Below are 12674 nucleotides of genomic sequence, written 5' to 3'. Positions count from 1 at the left end.
GGTAATGAAGATTACCGGTAAGTAATAGAGCATTACCCCAGGTCCCTTATGTCCTCGCCTCGTCCCATTCATTGACAAAGTGGAGAATACCAAAGCAGAAAAGGAGTCCTTCCGAACCCATCAGCGCACCCAGGAAAACACACCAAATGCAGCAACCCAAGGAAGTACAGAAAGTAGGGGGCACAGCAGGACGCAACCGGCCAGCAACTCAGAACAGGATAGCAGGGACATCAACAAGGACTGGAAACAACCAAAAAAACTGAAGGCCAGAGCCACAACAAGGAGTCAGCCAACTAGAGAAACCTGAGACAGAGCAACCAGGCCCAAAACCCCAAAAGCACAAGGGAACCACCGGACAAGGTCGACGAGCCAAGAACCACCAGGAAGGCACACTTGACCCGGCAGCCACACAGACACCGAGCAAACCCTGACCACCCCGGAGAAGGCCATAGAAGAAACCAAGGTCGGCCCACAGGGTGCAGGCACAAGCACCCAGACCAACAAGGAAGGAGGGAAACACAGGCCCGGCACTGGCCCACGAAACCAAATGACCAGGCCCCCAGAGAGCCAGAGGGCAAAGAACACCAAACCTCGCGAGGAGGCCAGGCCCCATGCCCCATGAAAGAAAGCCAGCACCACCATGGCTGCCAAATGACAACCATCAATCACCTAGCCTAGAGGGAGGAGCCCCAGCGAGAGCCCAGGAGCAGACCAGGAGCCCGACATGGAAGGGGACAGCAAATAGTACCAGGACCGGACCCCAAACCCCAGAGCAGCGGGGGCAGAGGAGGCCAACCTCAAAGACCACAGGCCAGAGATGCCCCCAGAAAGACCCAATAAACAGCCGACTAAACAACAGAGAGGCCAGCAAAGACCGGGAACCAACAACCCGGAACTGAAGAGGAGGGGAAAGGGCCAGCGGCCAGAACTCCAAACCCCCAACCCCAAAGGGAGGGAAAAACAGGGCAGGGTGCAAGCCCAGGGAAACCCGAAACGTGCCAGACCCCAAACCAGGAACCACCGGGCACAAAGCCATGGAATCACAGAGGGTAGGCAAGAACAGGTGCCAATAGGGCGGAGGACCAGAGAGGAACCAAAGCCAGGGCAGAAGAAAAAGACCGCACCCAGGCCCAGCACACAGCAAGGGCAGGAGTAGCAGAAAAAGGGTCCAGGGCACAAAGCACAGCGACTCAAAACCCACAGGCCCGACCCCAGCCAACGCCGGAGAGGAGACAAGAAGACAGCCAAAACCAGGGTAACAAACACGAAAGGAACCAGAAAGCCAGGACTGAAGCCAAGCAACCTGTTGAAGCAGGAGGACCCCCAGGGCCAACCAGGCGAAGGAACCCATGCAGCACATAGGCCAAAGCAAAGGGCAGGGAGGCCGACAGAGATCCCCAGCACACCACCGCCGGCCCACACAGAAGGCTGGAAGAATCAAACAGAGGAAACCGCCAACCAGAAACCTGAGGAAGCAGAGAAGCCAGAGAAGCCAGAGGGCCAACCAGCAGCAGACCCCGGACAACCCCCAGCCAGGAGGGCGGACCACACAGAGGCAACGACGAACACCACAGAACCGCCTGCAGGAGTAGCGATAATGCATGGAGCCACCAAACCAACCATCGCAAGATAAGACAGCAAGAACCAGCAACGTCCCGCAACACCACAACGGCGGAACCAGCACTGGCCCAACCACCGAGGAGCAGTCGGAGACGAACGGCAGCAAGCAAACACACAGGCAGCAGAGCGCGTGACACAGGAGCGCCAGAAGAAATATCAAAAAGCTGCCAAGCGGAACTCACCAGGGGCGGGGACAACACCAGCACCACGGTCCTCCCCTCCACAACTGCCAGCAGGAATCAAGGGGAAATGGCAGGAACACCGCAAGCGATGCACATCTCACCCAACCAGGCTCAGGAAGACGCACCCGCGACCCGGAAGGAAAGGGGAGCCCATGCCCCAGCCGCAAAGGGCCGGGCGGCCAGGCAGGATTCCGGCAGGAACAGAGACTGACTCCCAGCAAGCCCAGAAGGCCAAGAGACAGTCCAGGAAACCCTGCGCCCGCACAGCCAGGCAAATGGGCGGATGGAGGAGAGAAGACCACCACTTCAGTCCATCAGGAGCAGCACCAGCAAATCCAAGTCCATTCTGTCGACAGACAGAAAAAAAGAACGGGCATGATGCTGGGTAAGTACTGCTGATGTACTCCCAGTGGGAGGGGCAGTATTAGGGTCCTAGCATTCCTCTGGTCTTTTTTTTTGTCGCGAGATGGAGATAGCCATCTCCCGACAGATAACTTTGTCAATGAATCGGGCGAGGACATAAGGGACCTGGTGGTAATGCCTTTATGCTCCAGTGCATGAAAGGCATGCTCAACATGTCGTAAAAGTGTTCCAGAGCACGTCACATATTCATATGTCCTACTATGTTTATTGCAGAATGACAGTTTTAGTTTTGCTTAACATCAATTGCAAATGAAAAATACAGTTTGTATCTGTAAAATCCAGTTTCAAAATATTTTTTAACTCCTTCCAAGCTCATGACGAGCTCAGCTCGTCATGAGGTACGCCTGTCGTACGCTCATGACGAGCTGAGCTTGTCATGTAACGCGGTAATTGCGAACCTTCAGCGCAGCGCGGTAAAACGCTTAGCGCGGAAGGTGTTAAGAAAACATAATTGTCTAGCGATGCTGTGCCATCTCTCTCCCTTTGTCTGTCCTAGCTTTTTGGTATCCTATCTTCATCTCCTGCTTGCTATAGATACCATGCCTCCTAGGTCACTAATCTCTTCTCTGATCTTCCTGTGCTCCAACCAGCTCCAGGGCCAGCGTAGGAAGTGCTGACATTACTTTGGTACATAATGATATCACTATTGGGCTTACTGACATAAGAACAGAGCATGATTACATGCATCATACTCACATTCCTAGAGCACATAATGAATTCAATATAGGATGTACATATATATAATATGCAACATAACGTCAGAGACCAGACTTACAGTAACATGTGGCATGATGACATCAGCATAGGGCCGACTGACATTCCAAGATGATACCATCATAGGGCAGACAGAAAACATTGTAGCACCCCTGTCTGAGGCATGAGATGGTGCTGTTGATTTAATCATCTACATCTATGCAGGCACTCATTTGTTAACCCATGTATCCAGCCCTACATCCACTCATTCATTCCTTTCATGCATTCACTTGTTTATCCATCCATGAAGTCACTTACCCACCTAACTGTTGCCATGCCGCAAAACCACACAACTCTTCAATAAATAATGTAGCGATTTCAAATGTAAAATAGGCAGATCTATTGGCTTTGTTAATGCTTGTTTCTTTTAGTTCTTCCCCTTGTTTGACTGATGTACATTTTTCCATTTTAAGGAACAGCAAGGTGGAATCCCAAGAACTCCAGAGGACAATGACCTCTAGTGATACCATTGAGACCCAGTATCTTCTGATTGCCCTAGGACCTCTCACACTACCAACATAAAACAAACAGTAAAGCAGTTTAATTGTTACGATAGGAGGGTCATGTTAAAGAAATGTGTGCAAAAAACACAGCAAACAATTGTTGTACTATTTTGTATCTTAGGTAGTGGAGAATGCAGCTGAAAAATTGATGGCAGCCCATAATGTCGAAGCAGTTTTGGAGAAGCACAAAAGCAGAGGAACTGGACTTCGGAAACGAGACTTAACATATACTATACACTTCTGATCTCCTTTTGAGACTGCAGCACATCTAATGTAGGCTGCATATAGTGTTTTCGTCCAATTTATTATTTGATTTGTCTGCAATATATGTGCACTCAGCGAGTGTTTTTACCCATCACAAATCCCTGCCTCCACGAATTTGCACAGGAAAAACAAGTTAGAAATGAGAAAATGTTCAGTAAACCTCAACAACAAATAAATCTCCATCCTCATGTTTCAACTTTTTAAAAACACTACATCACAATGCATCAACCATCCACAACCCAGCTTTCTCTCCTGTGACTCGTTGACTTTAGACTGGTCTTTGACCCCAGGTCTCCTCTGCCTTTTGGCTGGCTTCGCACTATAGAAATATCATATACATACATGCCTTCTCACCTGGGCGGCTTAGAAAATGGCACCAAAATACCACAGTAAAATTCAACTTAGTGGCATGCAGTGCCGTTTGTTAACTCCTGCCAAAACCTCAGAGAGAGACGGTTAGTGCGCTGAAGCATTTCTTTAAAAAAAAATTTTTTTTAAAAAGGAGCACACAGCTGTTTTCTACATCTGTTTCTGGGGTGTGCCCACTGCAGCAGTTCATGCGATGCTATCAGAACATTTTACTACAAAAATGTCAAATAGTTCTTTTCTGCTTCTCTCTGCACCTCATAATTTAAAACTGTGACAATCCCCAAATGTAACAAAGCCTCATGGGGTGGCAGATGCTTTGTTTTCTCTTCTGTAAATTCTGCACCAAAATACATTTCTATCTATAAAATCAGCCTAATCTGACCTCTTTCTGGAAGCAATTTAAACCCTGGCTTTTTGCACTTCCCTATTAGTCTCCCTTTGCCGTCAACATTGCAGATGCTAGCGCCAAGACACCTTCAGGCATTTACCAGCTTTATCAACATCATAATTATAATAAGGCCTCTGAAGAGCTGGAGTGATTGATGCATATCGGGGAGGGCCATCTCTGGGTGGAGCTGGGCATTCATATGCATCCATTCATAGATTTGGATGCAAACCCAGATTTACTAAATACTAAAATCCTGGGTTCGCTCCAAAATTATGGCCTATTCATGGCTAGCATAACAGGGAGAAAGATCTTGTGGGAGATTTACTATAATTTTGCGCCATGTTTGTGTCACAAAAGTGACGCAGAATGGCGCAAAGTCTTTTTTTCTTAATTTACTTTCCAGTGCTAAACTTGCAAGTTTAGCCCTGGAAATAACGTAAAGGTAATGCGAATCAGCGCTTTGCGCTGCTTTGCATTACTTTGCACCATGGGGTGTGCCAATGGTGGTGCATGGGCACTCCCATGCAACAAATAACGGTTTCTCATGCTAAACCCAATTTACAAAACACAATAGATTGGGTTTAGCGTGAGAAAACGGTGCCCTTTCAAACTAGGCGCAAGGAAGGAGAAATGCTTAAATTTCTCCTTCCTGTTCCGACTTTGCATGTGTGCTGCACTGTGCAGCATGCATACAAAGTGGGAAAAGCTTTCCCTTGTGTCTTGGCATTGTGTCTTGGCATAGTATTTTGTACAGAAAGGATACCCTTCCTGTACAAAACCTATGCTAGACTCACACACAGCCTAGTGCTATGGCGCTAAGGTGGTGCATGGCGCACGGCAGCTGAAATTAGTGCTGTGTAAGGGAAAAGGGAGGACAGAACCATATCTTTGAAAATATGGTGCTCTCCTGCTCCTTCTCTGTCACGCAATACAGCGCAGCATTGCGCGGAGATTTGGTAAATCTCCCCCCTTCATTTCTCCTCATTACCTTCTCTTTAATTCTGCACCACACATACAGTAATGGAATTCACCTACTTAATATTTTGTGCCGGAAGTCACACCTTCCTGCACAAAAACAATGCTGCCCGTTATTATATGTTATGTTATGTTAGCAGGTATTTATAGAGCGCATGGCTTCCATGGATTGTCCCGGTGCTATGCAAGACCCGGAAACACAGAACAAAGTACACCAGCACAGGAACTACTGCTGAAAAAGTCAGGTTTTTAATTTTCTCCTGAAAGTGAAGAGATCCTGGACCTGTCTAAAAGAGAGCTGCCCCCTAGCCGGGATAGCCGGATCTTAGTGGCAGGCACCCTTGCATGCTGGTGCAAAAGTGTCTGCATTGGCCCTAGGCAGTCTTCAGTGCGCCAGCAAAATTAGAGGGTAGAAGTGCGCCACATCCTAGGATATATTTCGTATTTCTGCTCTTTCTCTTCCATGCAACACAGCACAGCAAGTTGACTTGCTGCGTTGCGTGAAAGGTTAGTAAATCTACCCCGTGTGCACACTGCGTTCATAGGGCCTCATTTAGGAGGCCTTGCATGAGTTTTGCGTTTCCAATGCGTCACTTTTGGTGACGCATCGGCGGCGTAAAACATGTCTCCTGTTGCGCACTATTTAAAAAGTGACGCATCTAAGCAGATGTGTCACTTTGTAAACCCCTGCGCTACATTATACCTGCGTCAGGTATAATGTATGCAGGGGGGGCATTCCCCCGCAAAAAGCCTCGTAGACGTGACACAGTGAATCTATGAGATTTCACTGCGTCACTTCTAGGACACCGTTGCGTCAAAATCTTACACCTGCCTTACAGCAGGTGTAAGACTGACGCAGGCTCTTTCACATGGGGCTTGCTCCATGTGAAAGGACACATTACTTGAGTTGCGTCACTTTTGTGAAACACTCCAGCAATGCGTCACTTTTGCACCATACAGATACGTCAGAAATACTGACGTATCTGTAACTCCTTGCGACATGATGCGTCATACAGTAAATATGACGCATCAGGTATGTCGCAAGGAGTGCGCACTGAGAAGTGAAGCATCGCTGCTTTCACGCAGCGATGCGTCATTTCTCATAAATGAGGCCCATAGACTGCAACTGCTTAAAGAGAAAAACTTGTGATTTTTTACCATCTCAAATCTTTACAACATGCAGGAAAAAATAAAATCATGCACTTGCAACAATGCATCAAGTCAATTTATATTGATAAAAGTATAACACAGTTTTGTTTATTTCCTAGAAACAACTTTATAAACGAAGATCCAAATTTATTAACCAAAATAACGCTGAAGCAAAGAAGGGAGTTCGGGGCATATTATCAAGGGATTTATCTCCGCTTTTTTGGCTTTAAAAGTCAAGAAAGCGGAGATAAAATTATCTCCCTATTACCTAGCTGTCGCTAACACCAGTTAGCGACAGCTAGTAGGAGATAGCGACCATCTTGGGCCCCGCTTTGCGTGTCGGAGATATTTATCACTAATGACATGCAAAGTGGGCGTGCCAAGATGTTAGCGACTGGAAACAGTCGCTAACATCGCTATCTCCTATTACCAACTTTTGGAGATATTCGCGCTAAGCGCGAATATCTCCAAAAGCTAACACCTGCCCTGAGCAGTTCTTAGCCATGTTATCCAATGGGAGGTGGGTAACATGGCTAAGAGCATTAGCTCGGTAATGCATGAATATCGCTGACTTTACAGCGATATTCATGCATTTCGGCCGATTTTTATCACTTAGGAGATAAACCTTGATAATAGCAAGGCTCCTAAGCGATAAAAATCGCCGCAACACGGCGATAAAATTATTGCCGCTAAGCCAACATAGCGATAATTATCGCTAGTTGTTGGTAATATGCCCCTTCCTCCTTTAGCGTTGGGAAATAATCCTACTAAAATTCAAGCAGTTCATTGCATGAGCGCAGGGCCGGCTTTAGGGCAGTGCGACCAGGGCGGCGGCACTGGGCGTTGACCTGTGGAGGGGGGTGCTGAACTTCATCCGGGGTGCTGTGTTTAGCAGTAACTTATGACTGGAGAGATGAGTGGCACTTTTGATGGGTGGAAGTGAGAGAATACGATGAGACGGTCATAGGGTGTGAGGGCACCAAAAATGATTGTCGCACCGGGTGCCACCAGCGCTAAAGCTGGCCCTGTACGAAAGAACCACAAGGAATGTGCTTATAATTTTAGGGAATGCTTAACACTGAAAAGAATGCAACAAGGCTCCTCTATAAAGATAGAGTAAAGCCTGCATCACCAGATTAGGAAGTGTGCAACATGCTATCACATAATCAAATTATAACACTTTCATATCACAGCCTAATTCTTCGGCCCTTCTGATGAAAACCTCCCTGCCACTATCCGAAGCTCCCTGCAAATACTTTAGCTGCACGAAGATGCCAGGCCTGCAAAATTGCAAATGTAACTGTTTGAAATGATTTCAAAAGCCATGGAATTATGGCACACATAACTCTTTTAGCAGGTCGTATTTCATATGCAGGATTGCCAAGAATTCAAGCACAGATTATCCCTTCAGTTCTGAATTTTGAAAAATATGCTTTTAAAAGCTTTAGCCTCTCATGCTACACAAACTGTATTTTATGTACTCTCACAGACCAGCCATAAATAATATTGGTATATATCACTTACCTGACCATGAAAAGTTAAAGAAAAATTGCCTTGAATAGTTGCAAGGGTCATTTTGTTATACATAAGCATTGGGTCGTTTCTGTCCTCGGCTTTAGCTGTGGCCTGAGGGAAGACAATGAAGACCTCTAATGTGAATTAATTTTTAATCAGTGAAATACTTCTTGAAACACCATGAATTCTTCCCAATCTGTTATACAAACGCTATTAGACAAATGCACGCCATATATTTCTGAGCAAAGGATACAACATATCTCACAAAATATAAAGGGTCCTCAAATAAATCTAATTCTCTACTTTGCATATCTTGGTGATTATTCTTTAACCCATTCTTTATATGTTCTTAAATATAAATACATTAGAATTCCAAAGCTCCTGTGATGTATACGTATGATAGCATGAAAAACAGGTTGCATGCACAAAATCAATAATAGGTCCATATGTGCAATACATGTTTGCAGTCATAAAGTGTGCAAATTGCATAAGTCTTGAGACAGCAAAGTCTGCTTTATGTTGTACAAAATCCCTTTTAGGAGCTCGAAAGTATTTTTGACTCCCCAAAAATATTTTTGCACCTCTTTATGAATCGCAAATATGAGAACAAATGAAAGCGGAGCCCCCCTCCTATTTGCGAGTCGCATACAATCTGTTAATAATTTGTGACCTCGATTGCACAACAAGAAAACTTAATTTCATAATAATGAATGTTTCATATATTGATATGCAAATATTATACTTTTTATTAACTCCTTAACTGCTGCCCCCCTAGTGCTGAGCCCTTATTTGGCTATTTGGGTAATTGGTGCTTAGGACTCCATAACTTTTATTCCACATAAGGTTTCCACACCAAATTTGTGTCCTTTTTTTCCAACATTCTGAGACTCTAAAGGGACCCATGCTTTGTGGATTCCCCTGGAGGTGACCGAGAAAATAGGCAAGATATAGCTATATTTTGAGTTTTGGGGAGTAAATAGGAAAAAGTGCTCTGGATAAAAGTGTCGTTTTTTTTCTCTAAAAATAGTATTAATGAACAGTTTTCTGTGCTAAAGTCACTATCTTCTCATCTTTCAGGAACATCCAAAGATGAATAAAGAAACACATTTTACCACGATTTTTTGGCATTTTTCATAGAGGTTTCCTATTTTTCCTAATTTATGTGCTCTCAACATACTTCCAGTTTGTGGTGGAAATGAGTGTGAAACCCATTGGTGAGCCATAAATGCTATAGATTTCTAGAAAGTAGACACAATTCCAAATTCACCAAGAGCTCATAGGTGTAGATCCCTGAAGGTTTCCCAAAGAAACAAACTGTTGAAATTAAGAAATATTGAAAATGAATTGGGAAAAACGGCCATTTGTGACAACATTTTTATCTGTAACCTTTTGTCATGATGGATGATTTAAAAAAGCAATATACCATTACATCTTCTGTACTCTTCTGGGTGCATGAATATATATGGCTTGTGGGTTCTCTAAGACCCAAGTTACCCAGAGCTAACAGCTGAGGTGCACTGTACAATGGTTTTTCATTGTGTAGAAGTATAGATGAACTCATATGGTGAAATAGGCAGGGTGAAAACTTGGTATCAAGGAAAACTATGTATTTCCATAATGGGCACAAGATACAGAGTTTATGTAAGTGCACATTTTTATTAACTAGACACCCAGTGGAATCCAGTATGGGGTGACTTATGTTGCTATCAACAGGTTGTTACCCAGAATCCCTTGCAAACCTCAACATTTGTCTCCCAAGAAAAATGGTATCCCTGTTGTGTGGGTAGGCCTATAGCCCATGACAGGAAATGGACCAAAACGCAACATGGATACATCACATTTCTCGAAAACAAAACTGACCATTTTTTTCAAAGTACGTAGCTGTGAATTTTGGCCTCTAAATCAGTTGGCATCTATGGAAACCTAGTAAACCTACGCATTTGTGTAAACTTGACACAAGGGTGTCTCTAGCACAAAAATAGTTTTTTTAAAGACATTGTGTAATCAGGAGTTATATTTCAAAATCGTATATCTTAATGACAATGTCAAATAAATATTATATTTAGAAATCCTATATGTTACTGGCCGTGTCAAATGTATCATACCATCTTATGCAATTCTAGACTGAACAACACCTGGAAAGAAATAATAGTTCTTACATTTGCGATCTCTTTCTCCAGTGCCATAATCTTCTCCATTTCATTCCTTATAATGGTGTCATTGGAAGTGAGTTTCCTTTCCTGACGGATGAGTTTAGCCACAGAGAACATGAAATCCACATAAGCTATGCATGCCTGAAAGACATATAAACACGTAAAAGAATATCCACAAAGATACTGGAATGAGTATCAGTGACAGTTGCAAAACAAATTCAATAGTTGACCTAGGTATGGTGAATTTTACATAATGTGCTATTCTTATTGGTACACAAAAACTGATTGTAGTCTCCATCCTAAACCAGATTCGCAAATGGTGAAGTTGCACTCATAAATTTCTTTACTAAGGCAGAACATTACTTGACGATGGTGCACTATTCCACATGAGTAGATCATGCCTTTGAGAGAGCAAGTGGAAAGGAAGTGGACTTTCAAAGGTGGGAATGCTTTGGAAGGTTTAGGAATATCCATAAAGTTGAGAGTTTATGTATATTATTATTCTGAGACATCCCCCCAGGAAACCATTTGGTATTTACCCCTGATAAGGATTGAAGTACATCCCTTTCTAGAATTCGAATGGCTTCGTAAAACCATCAAACCATCAAAATTAGCTAAGGGGTGGGGGAGTGATTGGGCTGTTTATCCATAGGGAAAATAATAGTACTGCAGAGAGAAAAAAAACTCCAGAAAAGTGTAATCTTGCAGCTGCAAATGGCTTTACGTGATTGAAATTGTATGCACTAAACATACTTAGGAATGTAGAATGCTCTTTGCATGGTCAGAATTTGGAATTCACTAAACATTTCCTGGAGCAGCCCTGTAAACCTGCAATTGTTCTAGATTTTCTGTATGCTTGGAAACCATTAATTACAAGTATTTGTAAAACTACACCCATGCCCCGTATGTGCAGGTTAACAAATCAGTGAATGAACGAGCCTTCTATCTTCTAAGTATCAGTGCAATAAATGACTCATAATATAATCATATTACCTGGTAGCCACATCAAATTAAATGATCAACACAGACATAAGCAAGACTCCTAATAGTATAAGTGAATAAAAAATGTTTGACTGTGCGGTTATGTGTGGTTAAAATTGATTAAGCCCAACGGAATCTTACTTAGCAGTGTCAAAAAGGATCTTTTTACAATACATGCTTTTACAATCTTCTCATATTTTTCATAGCAGATGTATTGATGTTTCCCTATTTTTATTGTTACTTATGTTGCTTTGGAAACTTGAGCTAAATGCACAGATTGCATATCTATGAGTATTGTGGCATAAGAATATTGGTGCCAGGATATTGGCATAAGACATAATTGACCTTACGTACAAAGCTATTTTGTGGTTACAAAGGTTCCGATTCCCAAAGTCCCAGTTTTTCCGACTTCAAAATAGAGTTTGGGTACCAATCACAACCATATTATGGAATCGCAAAATAGGTTCCAGAGTACGCACTGAATAGCAAATTGGAAGAGGCATGTTTAGTGCATCCCTTCTAATTTGCCAAGTATGTCTCTATGTCTCAATGGTTTATGACTCCAATTGCAGTAGCACAACATTGATAGGTTACTTGCACCTCAAAGAAGATGGTAAACCTATGCAAACAGGAAGGAGTCCCCTCTTCCCGTTTGTGAATGTTGACAAAAACTTTTTTAAGAGTAGGCAGTGGTCCATTGGACCAATGCTGGAGCACTGTGTTAAGGCTAAAAATAAGTGCAACATTTGTCATGTTTTTCGTTTAAACTGATTTTTCTATATGAAAATTGTTTGTACTTAAAAATATGATTGCTTTATTTAAGACAATCACAGACATGGTGGTTGTTTGAAACAAGCTGGCTGCCATCCCTGGGATGGCAGCTAATAATAGTCAGTTGCAAATTGCAACCTATCTCCGTAATATTTATGAGATAGGTTGAATTGTGACTCACCACTATTTGGTATGTTCGGATCAAACCTTTTAGTGCATAGGTCACATCACAAAATACCAATATGTTCGATAAAAGTTGGCATGCAAATTTTAATCACTTTTACTGAGTGCATTCTTTGTACCAAAAGTCCAACGTTCTTTAAATAAGTCCTCAATATATTGACTCACTGTGGTTAATACTAGAAGATGTACTCCCATGGAACAACAATTTTTGTGAACGATATTTTGGACACAATACTCATATCAGACAAAGTTTCTGTAGTTGATATTCTACCATACAACCTCAGTATATAAGACTGGTGTACGAAGTAACATGCAACATTTTACTCACCAACCAAAGATCAAATCAGAAACATGGCTAAACGGTTGCAGTTCATAAAATGCACTTAACATTTGTTGGCAAGTCACATATTCATGCTATGCCATCTGCATGGAGACTAATAAAATT

General features: G+C 43.1%; 1 protein-coding gene across 7 annotated transcripts in view; it reads right to left on the bottom strand.

The window, feature by feature from the left end:
- Positions 1-12674, bottom strand: part of MME (membrane metalloendopeptidase) — a 493355-nt gene that overhangs the window by 211163 nt on the left and 269518 nt on the right. For all 7 annotated transcript variants that reach the window (XM_078667833.1, XM_078667832.1, XM_078667829.1 and 4 more), the window contains 2 exons: positions 10301-10435; positions 8151-8252 (listed from right to left, as the gene is read on the bottom strand). In XM_078667833.1, the coding sequence (XP_078523959.1) occupies positions 8151-8252; positions 10301-10435 (237 nt within the window). The remainder of the gene's footprint in view (positions 1-8150; positions 8253-10300; positions 10436-12674) is intronic.

This window comes from Lissotriton helveticus, chromosome 11 (genome assembly GCF_964261635.1).
Source record: "Lissotriton helveticus chromosome 11, aLisHel1.1, whole genome shotgun sequence".
NCBI lineage: Eukaryota > Metazoa > Chordata > Amphibia > Caudata > Salamandridae > Lissotriton > Lissotriton helveticus.
Note: the sequence above shows the minus strand (reverse complement) of the source record. Positions and strands in the feature narration are given on the sequence as shown.